This window comes from Marmota monax, unplaced genomic scaffold (assembly GCF_021218885.2).
Source record: "Marmota monax isolate L192 unplaced genomic scaffold, Marmota_monax_Labrador192_F-V1.1 WCK01_AAM20220418_F8-fsc00061, whole genome shotgun sequence".
Classification (NCBI taxonomy): Eukaryota; Metazoa; Chordata; class Mammalia; order Rodentia; family Sciuridae; genus Marmota; species Marmota monax.
The window spans coordinates 16,825,575-16,850,830 of NW_026695230.1; the positions used below are offsets into that span (position 1 = coordinate 16,825,575).

The 25,256-nt window shown below is 42.6% G+C and overlaps 1 protein-coding gene across 19 annotated transcripts in view; it reads left to right on the forward strand.

Annotated features, from left to right (window-relative positions):
- The window catches only part of Dennd2b (DENN domain containing 2B), a 187,130-nt gene that overhangs the window by 131,687 nt on the left and 30,187 nt on the right, over positions 1-25,256 (forward strand). For 14 of the 19 annotated variants that reach the window (XM_058576890.1, XM_058576889.1, XM_046438303.2 and 11 more), the window contains 2 exons: positions 5,135-5,239; positions 21,432-22,676. In XM_058576890.1, the coding sequence (XP_058432873.1) occupies positions 5,160-5,239; positions 21,432-22,676 (1,325 nt within the window). In that variant the 5' untranslated portion in view covers positions 5,135-5,159. Of the gene's footprint in view, positions 1-4,247; positions 4,290-5,134; positions 5,240-21,431; positions 22,677-23,765; positions 23,966-25,256 lie in introns of those variants that run through there. The other 5 variants (XM_058576895.1, XM_058576896.1, XM_058576897.1 and 2 more) reach the window with 2 other exon arrangements.

The following is a 25,256-nucleotide window of genomic DNA, read 5'->3' on the forward strand; positions in this document are numbered from 1 at the left end:
TGACATTTGAACTGGCTATTAAAGAAAGAATGGGCCTAGAGGACATTCAAGATAGGAGGGAGGGATTGACTGAACAAAAGCTTGGAGGCATAAACATTTCTGGCATATTCAGGAAACGGCAGCTACTGTAGTCTGACAGGGCCGGCCAAGGACAGGCACTGATATGCTTTAGTACTGTGGCCTCTGCATGGTCTTCATAATATTGCACCCACCATGTTTTTTTTTTTTTTTTTAATAAGTGAAAGAAGGGGGTGGTTAGGTCCCCCAGAAGCAGGTTGTTTGTGGGACAGTCCTCCATTCTGCTTATATTTTTTAAATGGTGACAAGACATTGGTCAGCTCCACCGACCGTGCAGAGCCAGGTTAAACTGCTTGCTGGGAGGCAGTGTCCAGACTGGCAGAAACAGTTGTCTTGGTTTTTGAAACTATGTTGGAAGCTACCAGATTTTCTTTAGAGTTGCCTAACAAGCCCTCACTCCAATTCAGGCTTTCAGGAAGTGTTTAAACCCAACTACAAGCCTCTACAAAATCTGTGCTAAAGTGGAGAAGGACCATCTGGCTGGAAGAGTGGTTTGAAAAGTGGTTGAGGTTGAAAATCCAAATTTAAAGGAAAGGCTTTCTATGAGAGAGAGGATTGGGAAATAGTGTGTAGGAGGAAAGAAGCCTTGATTTTTTTTCTGATTGTTATTTAACAACAGCAAAATAAACTTCTATGGCTGATTGAGGGAGATTTCAGCCTCCCAGGGATTTGTAAAAATACCCGGCAATCCTTCTGACCTCCCAGCAAAACAAGCCCTGGTTCCTTTCCACCTGACTAGGTTCATTATTCACTTCTTATTTCTACTTGAAGGTCTTTCTGGATGTAGATTCTCAGATCCCAAGGCTGAAATGGAAGGGATCCAAGGTACCAGGTATATAGAAGTAGTGAAGGAAAAAAAGGGGTCTGGCATTTTGGAAGGAATGGGATTGACTTGAGGAACCTTATCCCTGCGTCCCCTTCCCTCCAGCCCTCTACCCCATTATCCTGGTATATTCACTCATTCCCCTTTCCTTTGTAATCTGTCATTTTTAGGCAGAGCAGAGCCAAATAATCATTCTAATGGTGACCTTTCCTGGGTTGTGTGTAGGTGTGTAGGGGAAGGGAATTACCGCAGAAGGAGAATGAACGAGGCAGGCCCAGGAAGATAGAAAAGGGCCATGCCTGTATCTAAAGTTCTTTTCTTGGTCTGTTTCTAGAAGCCCTTCTATCCTCACGGGAATCAGGCAGGTGGTTGGTGAGGGGAGAAGGCAGGGAAGGATTGTGTTTACCTCCCTCAGTAGCAACTTTAACCCCAGGAGAATGGGAAGCTTCTCTCCTCTTCATTCGTAGGATTCCTCAGGGGAGCAGGGTCGGGGGGGCTTTTCCACATGGAATTTAGCAGGGCTTTTCCTTTATCAGGAAGAATAGGGTCTGATGTGAGGATCCAGAAGATAGCCGAGTGCTGAGCATGAGGATGGAGAGTCATGAAGAAAAGGGTCATCCTCATTAGCTGCCTTTGTTAGGCCTCTTAGGATATGAGCACTTATATTGGTTGCTTAGACTCCTGGAGGAAGAAATGAAAAAGCAAGCCCCTCTTTGGGTAGCTGCTGGTTGTTCCCTTATCTCCTTGGCCAGGACCTGTGGATGAGAAAGGTGCAGGAAGGAGTTGGTAAGAAAGTCTGAGTAGGTGTTTACTGGACAGGATGAGCACAGGTTAACCCCCAAGAGTAGTCAGACGCAGCTGCGCGCTATGTGGTAGACTGTACTGTTAAGGTGCTGGTTGCATTGCCTTGGCTGTATTTGTGTTCTCAGAGCACACACAAAAGATTAGTCCCCCTTGCCACTTTTTTTCCCAGCCCTTCCAGTTGCTTCTTAAGCTATAACTATATCTATGTGAGCAGATTGCTTGGGAAGTTAAAGTCACATAGATGTCAGCAGAAATTCTCTCATGTAGTTTAGAGGCCTCCTTTTCAAGTCTCTAACTTCTCACCTGGACTAGTAAATAAGAGTGCTTGGTGGTATTTGTTTGCTTTCAGTAGCAACTTTAACCCCAGGAGAATGGAAAGCTTCCCTCCACATGCTTGTTTCTCTTCCTCTTCACTCTTAGGGGGTTCCTCAAGGCATGTTGTCACATCCACAATTATGCTTGCTGAAAGGCACCAAATGGACTTTTCCTAAACAAGAGGAAACAGTTCTTTTGCTCTAGGATAGGAAGGTTTATTCTTAGATGGTGGGCAACCTTGAGAAACAGCTTTATTCAGAAACTGAACTCCAATACATCCCTTCCTGGACCTTTGGGAGCGCATCTGTAGATGGGGTGGTAGGGTTGGATTGAGCTCAGAGCCCTCCCTGCCTTTCCACTTTCTAGCTGTATGACTTGGGCAAGCTAGGTCCTTGCTCTGTATGTTCATTTCCTTAGTAAAGTATAAGTAGTAATAGTTCCTACTACACAGGGCTTTCAAAAGGATTAGATGTTTCAATACCTGTGAAGGCTTATAATATTAACTACTATAATTATAAAAGGAATCTAGCAGCATGTTTCATAATAAATGTACCTTAGCTTTTCTTTAGATTTTCTTATTGTGAAAAACAAATAGGTTATGGCTTAATTGACTTCCCCATGAGACCTTCTTTTTTTAAAAAAAAAATGTAGTTGTAGATGAACAGAATGCCTTCATTTTATTTGTTTATTTGTGTGTGTTGCTAAGGATCGAATGCAGTGCCTCATACATTCTAGGCAAGTGCTCTGCCATTGAGCTACAGTCCTAGCTCTCCATGAGATCTTCTTCATGTCTACTTTTTTAAAAAAATTATTTTTTAGTTATAGGTGGACACAATATCTTTATTTTTATGTGGTGCTGAGGATCAAATCAGTGCCTCACGCATGGTAGATGAGTGCTCTACACTGATACACAACCCCAGATCTTGATGTCTACTGTTTACTTGAGTTTTCTCCCTTCACAGTTGGATCCTGTAAGGCAGAGAATGTTCTAGCGCCTTGCCCAGTTCCTGGCATAGGGTAAATTGAATTGCAATATCAGGAAGTATAAAAAATGACTCAGGCTTGGGAATGGAGTGGTTGTCTCCTAAATACCCAGAGAAGCGTGATCTGGAAGAAAAACCATTTATTAAGCTTCTGTGTGCCCAACATAGCAGTCAAGAGAAGTAGGTCATGTTATTACAGTTAAAGTGAAAAAGTGAGTCTTCAGGCCATATTTGTGCAGGGTCACATAGCTAGCAGTTGACAGAGGCATGGCTAGATGCAGTTATTTGACTCTGACAGGTATTATTTCCACTGCACCTCAAGTACCTGGGAAACACTTACTGTGTTCCTTTCTCTGGATTTTAGTTATTCAGATGTTGTCTGTAATTTTTCAGAGCTGAGTTTTTGAGGGACTGGTGATTGGTTGTAGATGCTAATTGGACAATTTCATTTTCCAAATATGCAATTTCTGTCTGGACTTTGCCATTCAAGGAGCTTTAGATTTGTGAAACAGTCTCATATCCCCCTTGCCTCTCTGCTGTGTTCCCAGTGGGCATTTCCTCTGCTTCAGAGAATCTTCTCTCCTTAGCCTGACTAGCCAAGGAACCAAGATGAAGGCATAGATGAGAGCCTAGAGCTGCTTTAATACATTTTTTTTTATCCTACAAGCTATTTTGAACTTATTGTGTTGGTCAGCTTTGCATTACTATGGCAAAATGCCTGAGGTAAACAACTTATAAGGAGGAAAGGGTTACTTTGACTCACCATTTCAGAGGATTCAGTCCAGGGTTGCTTGGCCCTGTTGTTTTGGGTCTGTGGCAGCACAGAACATCATGCTGGGAACATGAAGTGGAGAAGGCCTGTTCACCTCATGGTGTCTGGGAAGCAAAGAGAAAGACAGGAAGGGCCTGGAGTTCCAATATCCACTTCATGGATTTATCCACTTCCCATTTATCTTTCTTCCACTAGGCCAACTCCTAAAGGTTTTGCCACCTCCCAGTAGTGCCAGTCTAGGGACCAGAATTAGAACACATGGACCTTTGAGGGACATTTAAGATACAAACTATAGCACTTACTAGTTTAAAGTTTGTTTTTTTTCATGGAATTTTTAGGATTTTCTACCTACAAAATCATGCCATCTGTAAATGGAGATAATTTTACTCCTTCTTCTCCAATCTGAATATAATATTAAATTTTTATCTTTTTTTCCTGTTCATTGTTTGTCATAAAATTGTGTTCTCTGTAGAATGGAGCTTTTACCATTGGTGATGGATTAGCTGACTATATGGTATGTGAATAAACATTTTTTATTTTGTAAATATTAATATCTTAATGCATATTAATTTCATTTAATAAGAATTAGAAAAAATATGATTAGCCTTTCTAGCTCACTGTTTTATGTCTGCTTAAATGTCACTTTATCCAAATGGTCTTCTCCAAACATCCTATTTAAAATACCACATCCTCTTTATTCTCTTTGCCTCTCCCTTGCTTCATTTTTTAAATACCACTTATCAACTAACATATATACACAAACACACACTTAATCATCACACACAGGACACATACTTATTATCTGATTCTCTCCACTAGGATGTAACATCCAGGAGGTCAGGGGCTTTGTTTTATTCTTTGCTGGATTGCATTTGCCTTTGACAGAGTTGTTCAAGAAATATTTGTTGAATGAATGGTTTATTGTTTAGAACAAGGTTAAAATATTTTAAGAAAAGAAAGCCAGTTTCAAGCTTATTCACACAAAAAATATTGAAAAAATAGTACGTCAGGAGGTGTACAAATATGGCAGAAATCATAACTGCTGTATGGAATGATAAAAAAATGGGAAACCTAACTTAAGTAATGAGGAGAGGTGGGAATTAGAGGAGATGGAAGGTTTTTTTTTTCTCAAATCATTTTCTGTGAGGTAATAGGTTATCTGTTAGCTCACAGATTCTTTCCAACCCCACGCGGGGTATTTCTTGAGGCTTTTAAGCTATAACATGTGGAGTTAAACATATGTGGCAAAGTGGTTTCTACCTCCTGCCACAGAAACCCTTTTGGAGGTCATCTGGAAGAGGTTTGAGGTACTTCTGGCTGCTGTGGAAACTTGGCTTACAGGACTTGTCTTCTTTGCAGGGCTCTGGGTTTGCAGAGAGCCGAAATGACCATGACTGCCAACAAGAATTCCAGCATCACCCATGGAGCCGGAGGCACTAAGGCTCCTCGGGAGACTCTGAGCAGGTGAGTGGGGGAGCATGGCTAGGAGATGGCATCAAAGGATAGCCGAATAGCCTGGGTCCTGGTGGGATCTTTGTCAAAATATTAATGATTATCATTATGAGTCTGACAGTCATCCAGGTGACTTGTCTGGACTCAGCTCATGCTGACCATTAGGCAGAATTCTTCTTTGATAAATGCATTATTTTTCTAGTTCTATTCATCTCCATAAAAATAACAAACAATAACCCTAAAACAAGCTTTGTTTTGTTCTGTTGGAGGCCCCTAGTACTCCAGGGATGGGGCCAGCAAGAAGTAGCTTATATAATCTCTTCCCAAGGTAGAGACAGCTTGGGGTTACACTGCCATAGGGAAGACTGACCCCATTGGGGTAGAGGTTGGTAGGCAGTTAAGCATCTTAGCACAAGTTCCAAGTAGAAGTCTAGACTATAAGAATTTAGGTTGGGCTGTAAAGAAGATAGTGTGGGAAATTTTACTGAAAGTAAGTTATAATCCACTTCTGGTTTTGTCCTCTTTTTAAAAATGGGAATGTAGGACTATAGAAAAACCACAGATTTTGGAGTCCTATAGAATTGGGCTCAAATTCAAGCTTTAACTACTTGCCAAATAGATCTCAGAACATTTCCCTGTGCCTCCTAAAATCCAAGTTATCTCATATATAAAATTATCTCACAGAGTTGCTATGAAGATTAAATGAGATAATATATCTTGGTGCTTAGCATAGTGGCTAAATCTCCCCGTGATGAGATAAAAGCTTCCAGACTGGCAGATAGACATACAGTGCTCTCACTAGGGTTTCTCAGTTCATGGGCAAGGCTAAATGCTAATGTCTTAGACTAGCCTTCAGGCTTGTCTGCCTGCCTTCTCTCTCTCTCTCTCTCTCTCTCTCTCTCTCTCTCTCTCTCTCTCTGTCTCTCTCTCTCTCCATACTTTTCCAGCCTCTTCTGATGAGTCTCAGTGGGCAAGTTTGACTGTTGGGTCCTCAGCCACTAGGCTGGATATCTATAAGACTGTCTAGCTGTGGGTTGGGATAGGATTAGATCCTTCCTGGATGTCTGAGCTGTACAGTGCTAGGCTGAGGCCCAATGGGGTGGGGCTCCGTCAGGTCTGGCCAGAGGCAGTGGTGGATGTTTGATTCATTCAGAGCTGGCATCAAGATATTGTTGGTAGAAAGGACACAGGATGTACCCGCTGGAGAATGGCTGGCGGAAATGAGGCAGGGGTTCCCTGTACCATACATGTTCCCTGTACCATACTAGTAGAAATAGTCTGATACACTGTGTCAAACACACAGGGATTGGCAGGACTGCCTTGCTAGTTATGTAAGAACATGGAACTTGACCAAACAAGTTTTATATCCACAGCAAGACTAGTAAGAACTTGTGTCCGAACTGAACTTTTCCCAGAACATTTGGCCAAGGCAGAACTAAGTCTAGATCTCAAAGTCTGCCTCTTACTGCCTGTTGTGGGAACCACTTTGCTATGCTGTCACCAGCCTGGTGGCTTGTCTTGCTCTTTAGTCTTACCATGATTGAGTTGGCAGGTGGAGACTGGAATTAAAGTTCCCATTTTTTGGTGCGGGGTTGGGATACTGGGTATTCTATCACTGAGCTATGTTCTCAACCGTTTCTTTAGATTTTGTTTTGAGACAAAGTCTCGCTAAGTTGCCCATGCTGGTCTTGAACTTATCAGCCTCCCAAGAGGCTGGAGTTACAGGCATGCACCACCATGTCTGTTTTTTCCCCATTTTAAAAAAATGTCAGACTATCATGGAAGTGAAATAAATATGAGATTCTATAGAATTATTCTTAATTTTAAAGAAATGGCATATTTAATAGTGCATTTAGAACTATACTTGAGATGACCATACCCAGCAACACTCAACTCCTCTAATCCTTTTTTCATCTAATTTCTACCATGCATGGGTTGGTATGGGTGGGAGGTGATATGCAGTATTTATGTTAAGTTTCAAAGCAGAATGAAGACTGCTGACAGCATCCCCAGTTTCTATTTGGAATATACGCCTACATGTTTTTAAACGTTTTTAGAAATTGCTCTTCCTTTAGCGTCTCAGCCTGCTTGTTATCAAAACATGCTGGGTAGTGTTTGTAAATATCTGAGTTTCAGATGGGCCTTAAAAAAGCATCTTTCCAGCCTCCCTTCTAAGTCTTCATTTCCTTCCTGCCACATTTCCCATCTCTGCCTCCCTCCTTTTCTGGGAACCTGGCTTTTGGCACGGAGTCACAGGCCTCTGTGGCTAGCTATGCCCTTCTCTCAGAGGCAACCCCTGGGCTGTAGAGGTTAGTTAGACATTGTGATCTTGTGGTTTCTTTGGTTGTCTTAACCCCCAGTTGGATAAAGCAGGAAATCACTAGTTCACTTAAGAAGTCATTGTGAGTGAACTCTGAGGATTCTCCTAGGTGCCAGTCACTGTGCTGGACACAGGAACATAGAGGGCTGACCCATTCTCTCTCTAAGGCATTTACAACTTAGATCCATGATCATGGCACCTGAATTTCTTAGTCTGATCTTTCAATAGATGTTTGGCAGTGACCTGGGATCCTTTTATCATTGCCAGCCCAGGAATCTAAGGAAGAATAAATACTTTGGTATAGTCAGAAGTTTGTTTGGTGAAGGCAGGGGCTTGAAAGGCTTGGTCTTTGACACTCTGGCCACTTTGGAGGCCTTCACATCATCCACATGAAGGCAGTGTAACCCACTGATTCTAAGAAACATTTATTTCTAGCTTTGGGGAAGGGAGGAGTTCTGGGGCACGAGAAACTGGTGGAGATGGGCATATGGGACCCTGTGAACGGTCCAGATACATATTTGCTGTGCTTTATCCTTAATTTGCATAAGAGTGCACCTTATATACTGTTGCACCAGTCTGTGTTAAAGATCATGGTTTTTATAGGTGTTTTACTACTTTATCTCCTTTTTTTTTTCCTTTGCAGCTTAGTTTTGATTTGGCAGGGATCTATAGGAAGAGGAGATCTGAGGTTTTTCATTTGACCATCTAAGTTTTGTTCTTTGCTGTGTCTTCGGCTCCTGGAACAGGTTTCTTTTTTCTCATTGGCTGAATGGATGCACTGCTTCACCCTTTCCTGCCAGATACACCTCCCCATAGGCTCTTCTGACTCCAACTCACACAATTTGGCACCCAGCTCTTGGGGGTGGGGGTGGGATTCTCAAACCTGAATTTCAGAGGTCAGGCTTTATTGTGTTGGTGCTGCTGACCTGGAGTAGGACCAGAACCAGTTGGCCACTTGCAGACAAGGAAATGTCATATTCAGAGGTAATTCAACTGTTTATTATTTATGTATATATAGTTTTAATTATTGATGGACCTTTTTTTTTTTATTAATTTGTTTATATGTGGTGCTGAGAGTTGAACCTAGTGTCTCACACATGCCAGGCAAGCCCTCTACCCTGAGCCACAACCCCAGCCCAATTCAATTGTTTTTATTGGGGAACTTGACTAAGGAATTTCACTTGTGTAGTAAGACCTGGCAGGCAGAAGGGGCTCTTCTCAGAAGACTCTCTGTGTCTGCAGATTTCTTCCACAACTTTTTTACTATGAAATTCTAGTACTGAGTCATTGTGACTTGGAAATATAGGATGTCAGTCTCATGTTTGAGAACTTGCTTTTGGTTTTAGGTGCACAAAACCTGGATATCTGTAAGAATGTGGAATTCTTAAGGGCAAGGATTTTGGCTTCTTTTTGTGTTTTCAGAGCCTGGAACAATGCTTAGCATATAGAAGGTGCCACCTGCTTATCAGTCAGTTGACTAAGTAGCTGGGAGGGCAACATTTATAAAGCATAGACTGCTGTGCTATTGGGGTCCTTGAGTACTTCCCTCGTGGGTTTTCTTAGCTTTGGACTCTATTTCTATCCACTCTATAGATCTTAAAAGGGTAGAGTTGAGAAGAGTTCTCAGAGCTTGCATTATTAGTCATCTTTCTGTCACTGTGACAAAATACCTGAGAAAATCAATTTAGAGGGGAAAGATTTATTTTGGCTTATGGTTTTATAGGTTTCAGGCTGTGGTCATCTGGCTCCTTTTTTTTCTGTGCTTGTGGTAAGGCAGCATATCATGGCAGAAGGGCACGTATGGTGGAGCAAGCTGCTCATCTCATGGCAGCAGGGAAGCAGAGTGAGTAAGGAAGGGTCTGTGGAGGAGATACACCCTTCCAGGTGACCTGCTTCCTCCAGCTAGGTCCTACCTCCTATACTTTCCACCACTTTCCAACAGTTCATTCAATTATGAATCCATCAGTGGATTAATCCTTTGATGAAATTAGAGCCTCATAAACCAATCACTTCCCAAAAGCACCACTGCTGAACATTGGTGCATTGGGAGCAGCAACCTTCAACACTTGAGCCTTTTGGGGATATTCCGGATCCAAACTGTAAGAGAAGTCATTCAGTTTAACCCACCTGATTTATATATGGGGAAACTGAGGCACAGAGAAGAGGAAGGATACAATGTTAATGAGAGGAATACCCAAGCTTTCCTATCTTGATCCTTCTAATTTTTTATTGTACCACCACATTCACATACCTATAAACATTACTGTCATCTCCCTGCTCAAAAATTATTGCCATCCATGATAAGGTCAACCTTGCCTGTTTGGCAAGGCTTCTTGGTTTGGTTTGGCCCTGGTCTTTCTTTCTACCCTTATTCATTCACCAAAGAAAACTTTATATTTCTGCATCTTTTTTCCAGGGATTTTCTTAACCAGTCAGCTAGGATTGGTTAAGAAACAGTAGCTCCTCTCTACATTTACTCTTAGAAACCTTGTTTTGAAGCCTCCAAATGGCACTAATCATAGTGTACCCCAAAGGGTGGATATCTGTATGAGTCTTATTTTCTTTCCTCAATCAGAGCTCTTTGGTGCTCAGCACATACTCTTTTGGAATGTTAGAGTTGGGAAGGAGCTTGGAATTCATCTGGCCTAGTTTCTTATGTTACATGAGAAGATGGTAAATCCCACACAGGTAAACAGTAGTAGAACTATAATTTTAATTCACATCTGCAGAAGTCTATGCAGTAAAAGAGAGGCCTCTTTTAGTGATATGGTGAAATTTGGACATGCCTTGAGGTTCCACTGTCAAAGTGGGCACAGATTTGGACCCTGTGCTTTAGATTTCAGGAAAAGTGTATGTGTCAGCTTTTGTTACTGTGACCAGAATCCCTGACATAAACGGCTTAAATTAAAAAGACATATTTTGGCTCATGTTTCCAGATTTCAGTCCATGGTCACTGACTCCATTGATTTGGGCTTTAGGTAATCAGAACATCATAGCAGAAGGGTGTGGCAGATAAAAGCTGCTGCTCTCATGGCAGCCAGGAAGCAGAGAGCAAGGAAGGGGCTGAGGATGTGCTATACCCTTCCAGGGCCCTGGTGACCTACTTCTTCCAATTAGGCCCTGCCTCTTCAAGTTTCTGTCCTCCCAAATAATGCCATCAGTTATGCACTAATGGGTTATTCCATCGATGAGTTCAACACTCTAATAATCCAATCACTTCCCAAAGCCCACCTCTGAACATGGCTGTGTCTGGGATCAAGCCTTTGATACATGAACCTTTGAGGGACATTCCAGATCCAAACTATAATAGAGTAAGGGCTTGCAGTAAAGAAAAAAATTATGAAAATAGTAGGTGTGGGTAAAAGATAGTACTGGGCACAGTGGCGCACACCTGTAATCCTAGTGATCCTGCAGGCTGATGCAGGAGTATTGCCAGCCTCAGCAACTTAATGAGGCCTTGAGTATCTTATTGAGACCCTGTCTTTTATATATATTTGTGGTAGTTGGACACAATACCTTTATTTTATTTATTTATTTTTTATATGGTACTGTGGATCGAACCCAGGACCTCACACATGCAAGGTGAGTGCTCTATTGCTGAGCCACAACCCCAGGCTCCCCCTCCCCCCATCTTGAACAAACAAACAACAACAACAAACAGATAAAATGACTTGGTATGTGGCTTAATGGTAAAGCACCTCTGAGTTCAATCCCCAGTACTGCCCCACAAAACATTGTAGACCCTCTCTCCTGTCCTAGTCATGGCAGACCACCCCTCAGGAGGATCTGTGACCTCAGCCCCCCCACTTACCTGAGATGCTTTCTAGAATTCAATCATGATACCTTTAATACTGGTCTGCTTATCTGTTGCTTTGTAACACATGGCCCCAAATTTAATGATGATCTTTATTTTGCTCACAAATTACAATTTGCATAGGGATCATCCAGGAAAGTTTGTCTTCCTTGCAGCATCATTTAGGGTGTCTTAAAGATTGGTGGTGATTCAGTAGGGGCTAGGATCATCTGAATGCTTGTACAATGCTGGCTGTTGCCTGGGACCTCAATTTGGGAATACCTGCATGTGGCCATTACACTTGGTTCCATGCTTTTATGGAATGGGGTTTGGATTCTAAGAGTAAGCATCTGAAGAGAACATGTCATTTTATAATATGACATGTCATTTTATACATGTCATTTTATAAATTAGCCTCAGAAATCACATAGTCTCTCTTCTATTGTATGGCATAATAAAGAGGTAAGTTCAAAGGAAGGGAAGGTAGTTCTCACCACCTGATGAAAATAGTATTAAACATCTTATTGTAAGAAGGATATATATGGGATGGGAGTACATTGTGATTGCTGTCTTAGGAAAATACAATCTACTATAGTTGTCCTCCAGTTACAATTCCAGATACAAAGCATATTCAATCTTTTCCCTAAAATGTAGATCTCATCCTCTTAATGGCATTGAAGTTGAGGATCTTGCCATCAAAATCAGATCCAGGCATAGATGAGGCTCTTGGTGTGCAGTTCCTTTCATTGTATACAGCTCCTTGAGTACTGTTCTCTCACTGTGAAGATCTACAAAGAGAATATATACCTGTCCCTCAAAATACACTGATGGGACAGGCCTAGGATAACCACTGTAGATGTTTCTTTAAAAAAAGAAAAAGTCACCAGTCTGTTGAAATTTTTATATTCATTGGGGCGCATTTCTTGGTTAGTCTTATTCTACTGCCTTAGAGTCATTTACCTTGTCCCTGCTTCCACCCTCTATATTTTTGGGTCTGCCCTCTGAGTTATCCTTCCTTTTCCATAAAAGAAGCTCATTCTTACAGGTGAATACTTTTCTCCACCTTCTTCATGCCCATAATATGTCAAGAGTTCATAGTTTTCCTTTCTTTTTGTACTGTCTCTCTTTTTTTCAGTCCAAATTGATACACTTCTTTAAAAACTTCATAAGTTGTTTTTTTTAACAATCCATTATAATTGACAAAAATAATCCTTACAAAGGATAAAGCTCTCTCCAATTTGGGTTCTTACGATTCTTAGAAGTCTAATTGTTTACATAGAGGATCTGCCAAGACTGGCTCTTAAGATACCTTGAAGACCTTTTTTCTGTTCTAGGAGGCAGTATGTTAAAATAATTTTTGAGGTCTTTACAAGGATTTTTCAGCCTCATTTAAATTTTATTTTTAGGGGCTGGGGCTGTAGCTCAGTAGTAGAGTGCTTGCCCTGCACATGTAAGACACTGGGTTCAAACCTCAGCACCACATAAAAATAAATAAATAAACATATTTTTTAGATAAATTAATTAATTAATTAATTAATTTTATTTTTACAGGTATATTGAAGGATAATGTATAAAAAAATAATGTAAAATGTACGGTTTGAGTCCCCCCCCCCCTCTGTTTTACACACACACACACACACACAATAAAACTATCACCACAATCTGGAAGCCATTTCTTAATTTGAGAATTTTTTCCTGTCTAGAGAGACTGGAAACAGTTTTCTTTTCTGACCCAGCGCAATTTCTTTCTTAGCTTATCTCTTTTCTCTTGTATTATTGGCAGCTAGAAGTCAGATGGCACCTTAGTATTTTGCCTGCAAATTTTCTTAGCTAGTTCATCAAATTTATTATTATATTTCCTGTATTCCATGAATAATAGGTGAGAGAATCACCAAACTTTTAAACACAATAAAGGTACTATTTTCTTCAGCTTTTAAATGACATTTTCTTACTTGGCCTTAAGCTCCTACTGACAGCCCCAGAGACAAGGAGTCAATATTTTTAAAAATTTGCTTCAGTAGCATCCCACTTAAAAATAACCAAATTCTGTTTCAGTTATTGCCAAAAATCACTTCCAGATTTAATGGTATAAAATAGCCATTTTATTTTGCTCCCAGACTCCAGGACTTAGGAATTCAGACAGAGGACTACTGAGATGGCTTGTCCTTGCTTCAAGACATCTGGGACCTTGCTAAAAAGACCGCAAGGTTTAGTGATTCCATGGCCAGGGACTGGTATCCCCTGGCAATGTTTTAACTCACACATCTGAAGGTTGATCCTGGATGTTAGCTGGGACTTCCACTGAGTCTTTCAGCCAGAATGCTAACACATACCTTCTCCACGTGGCCTGACCTTGCTTATAGCATGGGGATCAGGTATTACAAGTTGCTAATTTCTTGATGCCTGGTTCTGAAAAGTGGTACAATATCATTTCTGTATTCTATTGCACAAGGAGTTATAGAACCCAGATTCACGAGGAGAGGTCATTTTGACAGGAAACACACCAAAGAATTTGGTGACCATGTTTTTAAAACAACTACAAGTGCCTTTGGCATGGTTTCCTACTACTGGATTTCTGTCCCTCTTGGCTCTGCATAATGCCCGCTCTGCTTTGTATAGCAGCCCAGTTTGTACTGAATTAGGGCTTTTTGGGATTTTGCTCTCAGGCACCTATAGCCTCAGAGGGGGCTTCTACATGTTCATGGCTGCTACTACATAGAGTTTTTGTGATTCCTACTCCATAAAAGAGCTCACCACTTCTCTTTGGGTTTCCTTAGAAATCAGCTGGGAGACAGGTATAGGTGGCTTTGGAAGATCCTTAGATGTGCTTTCTGGAGATGAAAAGGCAACTTAATTTATGCTCCAACCCCCAGATACTTTTTTGCCTATCCTAACAAGCTGTGATAAAGCTTGCAAGTCTCTGCGTCTGTTGGTCTGGATATAGCCCCACTTGAGGCTGAGGCTGCTCTGAATTCTCTTAGGGCTTCCTAGCCATTTGAGAAGAGATTGCTTTGGGAAGAGGAAGGACAAGTTGCAAGTGACACCCTGTCCTTTGGCTTTTTATCAGAACTGCTCTGAAGTGAGATGTTAGCACTAGAGTTACTGGGAGAATCCCTTCTGTAGCCAGGGAACAAAATCCAGGTCTTGTTGATAGGACTCAAGCTGCCTTCCTTCTTTTCCTCCTCCTCTGTGCTCAAAGTATGGCCTCATGGTAGCACAGTGAGAATGTCATCCCTAGAGCTGTGGTAATCACTAAGTGATGAGAGATTGCTGGTGCCTGCTGATCCAACAGGGTGCACCTTAGTTGAGCAGACCTTGAATGGTAAATGGTCAACTCTGAAGCAGTTTTGTTTGAAGCAGGCTAGATACCTGTTTAGTAGGGACAAGCCAGGCTCCTGCAGACAGGCTTACCACATCATGGGGCCTCTGAGGTTATTGCTTGGATTCGTAGAACTTTTCCCCAAGTGGCTCCAACTTGGTCCCTTCCTGGGACTAATACTTGTAGTATCCCTAGGACCAAAAAGAAAAAAAGCAACTCTGAGCATGCCAAGTTCAAAACTGCCTTATCATCAAGGGCTACACACAGCCTTCTCTCCTCAAAACCCCTTGATCTGTAGGACATCCTTTAGCATAAATGCTTCCTGTTATGTTGCTTGAGAGGGCACCTACTGACTCAAGAACTGGGTCATGTTCATGAGAAACAGTGTCAGATTGAGTATTTTGCATGTTAACTCTCAATTTCTATGTGTAAGCCAATATGCACACACATTGTTTACTCTTTAAATTTGTTCTCTTCCATACCTTACTTCATACCCTTTTTATCCTACTACTTGTCATAAATATGCTCTCTGTGTATGTTTATTGTTCTCTTTTAAATTTCCTGCACCCCCATCCCACTTTCTTGAATGTTTATCTTCTTCCCTATGCCCTGAAAATGTTAGTTTTGGACGGTTGTACATTGTGGTTGTTGGCATCCCTACCCATGCTGAACAGCAGAACTAGCTGCTGCTGACGGCTGTGGTGCACCAGGCACCCAGTTGTACAGTGGCTGCCTTCCCAAGGGGCAAACTGGGATTGTAAAACAGAGAGAGATGACAAGAGCCAAGTCTGGCTGTCTGTTGACTGCTTCGTATTTACTTTTCTTTTGTCATTATGGATTATTTATAGTCTTCACTTTTATAAATGGACATCATCTTAGTTACACAATTAGTATCTCAAGGATATTCAGAAGTAAGTGTTTTTCCTGTTTTATAAAGAATTTGAGGCTTAGAGGATGTAGGTGACTTGCCCAGAAACACATCTAGAAATTGAGGAACTATTAGGACCCAGATGTCTAGACTCTTGGTCTGATATACAGTTTTTGCCTTATAAGAGAGGACTGAGAGCTGTACTAGGCTTCACTAATGTGTACCTTTCTGTACAAAAAACAAAACAAACAAAAAAAAAACAAAAAAAAACGACAGGTAGGGAAGCCTATAGACAGTGCCATGGGAAGACATAAAGGCAATGTACATTTTAACTTTTTAAAAATTCGTTAATTTGACACAAACATTAATGTCTACTCAATTTTAGGTTCAGTGCAAAGTGCAGATTATATCAAGATTAACAAGATACTGTCACTACCTTCATGTAGTTTTACTCATAGTCTAGTTAGGAAAACAGGTGAAGGGCTGAGTATGTAGCTCAGTGGTAGAGCACTGGCCTAGCTTGCACAAGCCCTGGGTTCAATTCCCAGTAGTGGGGGAAAAAACAGGAGTAAACAGTATGACATATAAAGTGTTATACATACCATAATAGATATTTTTTCCAGGCATAGTGGAAATATCTAAAATTGGCCACCTCCACCTGGGTGAGGGGGTAGGGTGGGAAAAAGCTAGGAGTTTGATGTGTCTGAGGGTGGGATACAGGATCCGTGTGGAGAGAAACAGTGTGAGATGATGAAGGTAGGGAACAGCTCATGCCTTGTCAGGCATGCCAGTGAACTTTCACTTTATTCTGCAGATAGTGGGGAGTTTCAAACATAATCAGCTTTACATTTTAGAAAGATGTCAGAAGATGAGAGGATAGACCAGAACAGGTGCTGTACTGAAGGGAGAGAGGGAATTTAAGAGACTGTTTTAATAGTTCTGGTGAAAGATAAGCTCTGAACCAAGGAAGCAGTAATGGTAATGGAGTTGGTGAGGAGGGGACAGATCTGAAAGATGTCAAGAAGCAGAACTGATAGGATTTGGTCATCAAAAAGGTTAGTGTGTTGGGGGAGGTGTTTGGATCCAGATGTTTGGAAGAGGGAAGAAAAGCCCTGACCTTTTCTCTCTAAGGAATGAGTTGACAGTACATAACATCAGTAAAGCTAGGGGCCAAGGAAGCACAGAACAGCCCAGGAATGAGACCATGTGAGATGATAGCTGGGTCAAGTGGATGGCAAAGAGAATGCTATACAGTCAAGGCAAATCCTTTTAGGTGAGCATTGGGTTCCTACCTACCCCCTGCCCCCTGACCATTACTCCTGTACTTGTATCCTCTGTGTGCTGCACTGACAGTGGTTCTGTCTTATTGCATATCATTCAAAAATGCTGTAATATCTCCTAACCCAAATTCTTCCACATTCCAACTACCATCTCATTTTCTTGTTCCCTTTCTTAGGAAAACTGAATTGTCTGAACTCTCCTCCACTTCTATTTCTGTTCCCTCTTCTACTTCTTGTCCTTCCATTTTCTTGAATTCCTTCCAGTTAGGCTTTCCTTCCTACATCTCCCATATCCTCTCTTATCAAGATCACAGTGACTGCCATGTTGGCAAATCAAATGACCATTTCTCATACTTTCTCTCACTTGACTGTTGGCAGATGTGACTCAGTTAATCCCTCCCTATTTCTTGAAGTTCTCAGGATATCACTCTTCATGGTTTTTCTCTTTCCTCACCAAATGCCCTTCTTTGCTAATTTCCTCCTCATCCTGACCTCAAACACTGGAAAGAAATCCCAGGATTCAGTCCTTGGACTTCTTTGGCGATGTTTATACCTTAGATGACCTTCTCTGGTCAGATAATCTAAAATAAATATCTGTATATTACTAATCACTCCCAAATTGAATTGAATAATATGAATTCCATTTTACCCAGTGCTCAGGCCCAAAATCGTGTGTCATCCTTGACTTCATCCCTCACTCCCTTCATCTAGCTCATCAGAGAATCCTGTTGACCAAGCTCTCAAAATAGATCCCTCTCTACTGCTACCATTGTAATCTGAGCCATCATAATGACCTTGTCTAGATTGTTGCAGTAGCCTTCCAATTAGCCTCCATCTTCACACCTCTACACATCATTCTCTGATGTGAAGTCAGGTCACATCACTCCTTTCCACATCCCTTTAGGAGCTTCCTTCTACTTTTAAGTACAAGCCCAAGTCTTATCAGTGGCCCCTGGTGTCTTCCATGAGAGGCCTTGGTGTCTCTCTGACTAATCTCCAGCCCACTGCTCTTCTCTTATTTCACACTGGCCTCCTTGTTGCCCTTGGAATACAGTAAGTATGCCATTGTCTCAACCTGTATGCTCTTTCTGTCTTGAACACATTGCTTCCTTCCTTTTGGTTATGTTTACATATTCCCCTGGCAAAGGGCCTTCCATAATCTTCCTATATAAAGCAGAAACTCATCCCCACTATGAATCTCATCCTATCCTTCTCTCTCTCTCTCTCTCTTTCTTCTCTCCCTTCCTTTTCTTTCTTTCCCTATCTCCCCCTCCCTCTCCTTCTCTTTTATTTTTTCCTTCTTTCTTTTCCTTCTTTCACAAGGTCTCTCTGTGTTGCCCCTGCTGTCCTTAAGCTTGTAATTTTCCTGTCTCAGCCTCCAGAGTAGCTAGAATTATAGGCATACACCACCACACCCAGCTCTCCTTTATTCTTTATTGGCCTCATAACTGACAGAATTGCTTTGCTTACTGACTAATCACTGTAAAATGAAGCAATGCTGTGTTTGTCTACCAAAATGTAAACTATAGAAAAAGAGACTTTATATTTTTACTCTTTGCTGATCCTTAATGCCAAGAATGGTACCTAGAATGTGCTTGGTGCACAATATAGATTGATCAGATGGGTGAGGAGCCAAGGTGCATCTCAAGGCTGGTGCAGCTGACACTGTGGTCTGGGTAATAGGTATCTTCCTTTGTTCCCATGTTCAGTGAAGGTTATCAAGTTGCTGTCCCTAGAGCTCTGAAGAAAGGAAGCTAGATTTTCTGTCAGTAGTGGAGTGAAGACCAGACATAAAAGTAGTGTTTGCTCAGATGGTTGGCTTCTTGACACTGCCTGGATCTAGGCACTGCCATTCTGCTGGCCACTATTTCCTCTTGCCCAGCAAGGGGAGAATTATCTTACATTCATTTCCAATATCAAGTTGAGGACTAAGAAACAACTAGAGAGAATGAAACTGAAGCCCAAGAATGAGCAATCTCTCATTCATTCCAACATGTGCTATATGCTCTGTAAACTCATTGTCACAAAGAACCAGCATCCTGACACCTGTCTCTTTTAAGCATCCCTGCTCTAGGTGACAGGTTCTTCTGAACTCTTCCCTAACCTGGGAACAGAGACTGATGGACACAATTTATCTCACCTCCAAACGAGAATAACTAAAGTCAAGTCCTTTTTTGGAATGTAACCACTCATTTCACTCATTTGCTTAGGAGGATGGACTGAAGAATTTTTTTTGTACTAGGGATTGAATCCAGAGGCACTTAACCACTGAGCCACATCCACAGCCCTATCCTCATTAAAAAAAAATTAAATTTTGAGGCAGGGTCTCACAAAGTTGCTTAGTGCCTTGTTGAGTTGCTTAAGCTGGCTTTGAACTCATGATCCTCTTGCTTTAGCCTCACAAGTCACTGGGATTATAGGCATGTACCACTGCACCTGACTAGGACTGATGGATGTACATGAGCAAGCAGTGACAGCAGCTTGGCTCAGGGGCAGCTGGCTGCTGTCTTTTGGATGGCATGGCACTCTGGAGTCCAGCTTTGAAAGCCATGGTGTCATGATCAGGTAGGTCTTTGCAAGGTGCAGTGTTTGCCAAATCCTGCATCTTTTACATCTATGGTTCCATAAAATAAATGAGACCTAAGGTTTGTGTCAGATCTCCTAAGGCTGGAGCCTGGTGTACTGTCCTGCTCCAGCTTACCCTAGCGGGGGCTGAGGCTTGCTACATTTACACATCCTCACTGGACAGTCTCTTTGGTCATTGGCTTGGCTGGGCTCCGAATTTCTCTCATCTGTGCCCATATACATGTAGGATAGCTCTTGTTTGACTTGCCCTTTTAAAAACAACTTAAGCATGTTGAGGTTTCCTGTTGATCGGGGGCAGCCAGAGGCTATGACCCAAGAGGGAATTCTTGGCCAGTGCCTAACTCACCCGAGCTCCAGTTTTCTGTACATGAACAAGTGGTGACAGCAGCTTGGCTCAGGGGCAGCTGGCTGCCGTCTTGTGGATAGCATGGCATTCTGGAGTCCAGCTTTGAAAGCCATGGTGTTATGATCAGGTAGGTCTTTACAGGGTGCAGTGTTGGCCAAATTCTGCTATCTGTGAACAAAACCTATTCAGAAAGAGTTCCTTAATTTGACAGTGATTTCTATAGTAGACAGAAAGATGCGTGTAGAAGTTTGCTCATGGTTCTCTTCAATAAGCTCATTTACCTTTATCTTTGCCTTTTTTTGTTCATTCGCTAAGCACTTTCTACATACTGACTATGTGTCCCTTGACCTAGAAGAAATAATCTAGCAGGGAAGACAAAAGTGTTCCCTGATACTTAAAAATGCTGCATTCTAGCCTGGGGTGTGCCCAGTGCTAGGGGTTTCTGTTGAGCCATATTTGAAGGCCCAGTGGTTCACAAAGATGACAGAGGCTACTTGGTTCATATCTGTCATCCCAGCGACTTGGGAGATTGAGGCAGGAAGATCACAAGTTGGGGGCCAGCCTCAGCAATTTAGCAAGACCCTGTCTCAAAATAAAAAATAAAATGAGCTGGGAATGTGGCTCAGTGGTTAAGTGTCTCTGGTTTCAATATTTTGTACTAAAAAAAAGATGTTAGAGGCTACTGCTTATTCATTATAGAGAGGCAACATAATGTAGTGTAAGGTTATGTCCTGTCTTCCCTTACGAACTGAGTGACCTTGGATGAGATATTTAACATATCTTAGTGTCTTTGATTTGTACTATGAAGTTAATGTAGTAACACATAATAATAACCTTATAAAACTTACATGAAGATTAAATAAGTTAATATGTGTAAAACCATTGAGAACTGTTTTTAGTATTTGCTAAGGTCTATATATGGATTTGGAGCTGGAAGATAGCTGAGGCTTGTTGGATGTGATGCCACTTTTGTAGGATGGAGCTATCTAAGGAGTTATGTCCCTTCTCCATTGGTCTCCTGATGGAGAGGGCAGAGAGGACTCTTTCTTGAGGATTTTTTTTTTTTAACTTTGTTCTGGCCTTGGGGAATCCTAGTTCCTGTTAGGACCCAAGTGAGGAAGTAGGATTTTGTGTTCAGTAGCATAGGTGTAGGAGAGAGGGGATTAATAGTTCAGGGAAAGATCAAAGTATGTATTTGGGTTACTTCAGGAAATAGTGTGTGCTGAAGCTGCCTTGTACCAGCTCACAGGAGTTGATCACTCTACATGCTGCCCTCTCACTCTATATTTAATGGTATCACAATAGTAGCTGAGGAATAGTAGGAATATTTATACTGTAGAAATTTGTTAGCCATTTAATAGTGTATCACTGATCTCACTGACCTCTTGTTGGCAGATACAGATTCTTGGGATTTCTAGACTGTCATAGAACAGGCTTCTGCTCCTCACATTATGTGGGGTCTCTGGGGGCAAGTTGGGCAAAGAGGCCCATTGAGTTTGGCTTGATGTGGCTTAGGAGCTGTTTCTCTCCTTGAGGACATCCTTGAAGGTGCATTGCTTGAACAGAGTGCTTTTGACTTTGAGAGTTCTACAGGAAAGAGATGCTGGGTTCTCTAAGAATAAAACATGATGCCTCTGGTTTTTAACCTACTCACTAATGTTTTTGTTTTTTTTTAACTTTTTTTGCTTCTAGGTCTCAGTCAGTCTCTCCACCTCCAGTTCTGTCCCCACCAAGGAGTCCCATCTATCCCCTCAGTGATAGTGAAACCTCAGCCTGCAGGTACCCTACTCATTCCAGCTCCCGAGTGCTTCTCAAGGACTGGCACCGCTGTGATTCTTTACCCCGAGATCCTCAAGATCCTTCCCCAGATACTTCTCCACCCATCTGTCCTATCAAGGCCACTAGCTCCAATTATTTGGACAGAAGCCCTTCAGTGTGCAAAAGAGAGAACCAGAAGGAGAATGTCCAGTGTGCAGCCCAGGATGTAGAGGGAGTAGCTGCTTGCCTCCCCCTTGCCCAGAGCACCCCATTCCTAGGGCCAGCACTTGGCTCACGGAGTGTCTTGCTGACCCGCACTGGCACCCGTGCCCACAGCCTGGGCATCCGGGAGAAGATTTCAGCATGGGAAGGTCGCCGAGAGACTTCGCCCAGGATGAGCCTCTGTGGAGAGAAACGGGAGGCCTCTGGGGGTGAGTGGGTAGTCAGTGAGGGCTGCCCCAGCGTGGTGCCATCCCCCTGCAGCTCAGAAAAGACCTTTGATTTCAAGGGCCTCCGGAGGATGAGCAGGACCTTTTCTGAGTGTTCCTACCCTGAGACCGAGGAAGAGGCAGAGACACTCCCTGTCCGGGACTCTTTATACCGGCTGGAGAAGCGGCCAGGCCGGAGTGAGCCCAGTGCCTTCCTCAAGGGGCATGGCAGCAAGAAAGAAAGCTCAGCAGTGCTGAGCCGGATCCAGAAAATTGAACAGGCCCTGAAGGAACAGCCAGGCCGGGGGCTCCCCCAGCTCCCCAGCAGCTGCTACAGTGTAGATCGTGGGAGAAGGAAGACAGGAACCTTGGACACCTTGGAGGAACCAATAGGGAGCGCGAGTGTGAGCTCTGGCACCTGGGCAGCAGGAGTGCCTGGAGTTGGGGGGGAGGCGGGCCTGCCCCTGGAGAGGGAAGGCAGTGGTTCCTTGAAGCCAGGGACCCCTGGAAATAATCCTGACTCCCAGCTGCTGCCATCAAAGAGCTCCCCTGATCCCGCTGTGAACCCTGTCCCCAAACCCAAGCGCACCTTTGAATATGAGGCTGACAAGAACCCCAAGAGTAAGCCAAGCAATGGTCTACCTCCTTCGCCCACACCTGCTGCTCCACCCCCCTTGCCCTCCACCCCAGCCCCACCAGTCACCCGGAGACCCAAGAAGGACATGCGTAGTCATCGCAAGTCCCAGAGCAGGTAACATGCCCTTCCTTGTGTCTTATAGTGGGACATAGTGGCTTTCTTTTAAATGAAGGATGCAAAAGCAGATTGTAGTGTGGAGTGCTTCCTAGACTCTGAAGCACTGAATAACCATTAGTTTGGTGGTGGTTGTAGTGAAAAATGTTTCTCTTTTCTCATAGGATATGTGCATGGGCGTGGGAGGATGAAGACACTTCTTCCCATTTCTATGTATTGCAGATGTTGGCTGGGTTTGGCCTTTAGGGTAGAGCTGGGCTCTTTCCTGAGCCCAACTGAAACTCCTTAATCTTTCATGGGAAGATCAGAGCCATCATATTCTTAGGTCAAGCAGGTGGTCCCTTGAGGAGACTGGTAGGGTCTCAGCCTCACTATTACCTGAAGTGCCAGCACTGGAAACTTTTCTAGTGAAGAATTATCTGAATATTGCATTCTATGATTCACACAGTAGTGTTAGCAAATTTAACATGATTCTTCTCTCCTGAGGGCCTCCTAGCCATATGGAAACTCTGGGCCTGTTTCAAGAGAGGATTCTTAGATCTTGAAAGGGAAGACCGATGGAGGAGGGAAAGATGAAACTGATGGAAAAAGGAGTGAAAAAAAAACCCAAAACATTTCACCTTCTTCTTGGCTAAGTCCAAGAACTACCTATTCTTAGCTTCTTATTCGTTTCCCAGTCAGCCTTTCTGACCCTGGACTACCAGGGCCCACAGTGACTTGGGAGCTGGAGCTGCTGGAGTTGGTTAAAATTGACAGGCATCTGTTCTCTGAAGGTTGGGAGCCAGCTTCCTTTGGAAGAGTTTTTCTCCTCCCTCTCACTGCCTTTCTCAATTAGCTCAAAGACAGATGGACATTCAGGTTTGTTTCATTTCTGGGGATTCTTCAGTCTGTTCCCATACCTTGGGCTTAATCCACCATATCCCATCTCATGTTAAATTTTCCTGCCATGTGTATAGAGGATGAATCACAAAGGTTCAGACCCCTGAGCCAGAACACCCCATGGCTAAGGTTAATCCCATGTTTTGGCCCACCCCAGAATACTCAGTTGCTCTTTAATTCTTTACCAGCCTGCCAGGATTGTTTGCTTTGTCCTTATTCATCCATTTCTACAAACACCCATCCAGAGCTTTCGGTGCACCAAGCCTTGTGCTGGTCAAAGATACACAGAAGCAAATAACATGGTTCTTCCATTCACAGACTTCATGGACTAGTGCACAGATAAATTGTAGACACTGTGAGGTGTTCCATGACCCGTGTCAGCACAGGACTCTGCAAATACCCAGAGGCAGGTAACTTAAACTGGGGAGTGAGGGGAAGCCCCTCAAAGACAGAATTGCTAACCTAAATTTAGAAGCAGTTAACTAGGTAACAAGAGGGAATGGGGGAGAGTTCATTTATATGTAATATATACATAAATATCACACACACTTTATATGGTAGAGTTACTTTATATAAGAATTTAGCAAATGAAATCTTTGCTCTTGGAAAAAAGAGAAACAGTTTTAAACGTGTAAGCTGTTCTGTTTGTCTTACCACAAGGTGAACATATTCCTCTGAGGAGAATGAACTGGTAAGTTTGTACTCTTAGCCAGGTGTGATTCTTATATACTTTTTAATCATTTTTAAATTTTTATTTATTTATTTATTTATTGGTGGTGCTGGGGATTGAACCCAGGGCCAAGGCAAGCACTTTACCAACTGAGCTATATCCCCAGCCCCCCTACTTTTTCATTTTTTAAAAATGCAGGTCTGCTGATATTTGATCAAAGAAAAAGAAATCTGTTTAAAAAAATCAAGAAGCACTGACTATATTTGTCTTAATGAGAGACAATATGTGAGGGTCTTCAATATAGTACCTTTCTGGCAGATTCTCAAAGATAACTTGACAGAACATGATTTGTGTCTCATTCACGGACTCGAGAGAACTGCTTGCCTAAGATTGATGCTTTTCTGCTGTATGTGCCAGCGGATACTTGGTCTTACATCAACATTTGGGAACCACTACACTCAGCTGTTGGATATTTAACTAGTCAAGAATTTCTGAGCCAGACACAGAAATTTGGTATGAATGTTAGATAGGGTGTTGGTCCATGGATATTTACCCCTAGTAAGTGCAGATGGGGGTGGGGAAAGAGTCCTGAAGACAGAATTCTGACAGATCCTGGCATTTAAAAGGCAAGTGAAAGAGTATCCTTCACAAGAGCCTGAAAAATAACTGCCACAGAGGTAGCTGAAAACTGGGAGGCAGTGCGTCATAGGGGCAAGGGAAGAGAGTGCCAGCGTAGAAGGTTCTATTGTGTTGAGTGTGGAAGAGGGGCCAGGCCAGCCAACAACACAATGTGGTCTTTAGGACATTTTCAGTCATTGATTTGCTTCCTAGGATTCTTAGTAGTTGTTTGGTAAACAAGAGAGAAAAGGATGTCATTGGAAGAGGGAGGTGTTCATGGGAGGGATTCCTCCTCAGGAGCCCGCTTGGGACTTGCCTTGAAGAGGGACAGGATACATCTGGGGTCCCAACTTAGATGAGGGGAGAGGCATAAGGAGTGCTGTGGGCTCAGGGCATCTTAGGGACTGATAAGC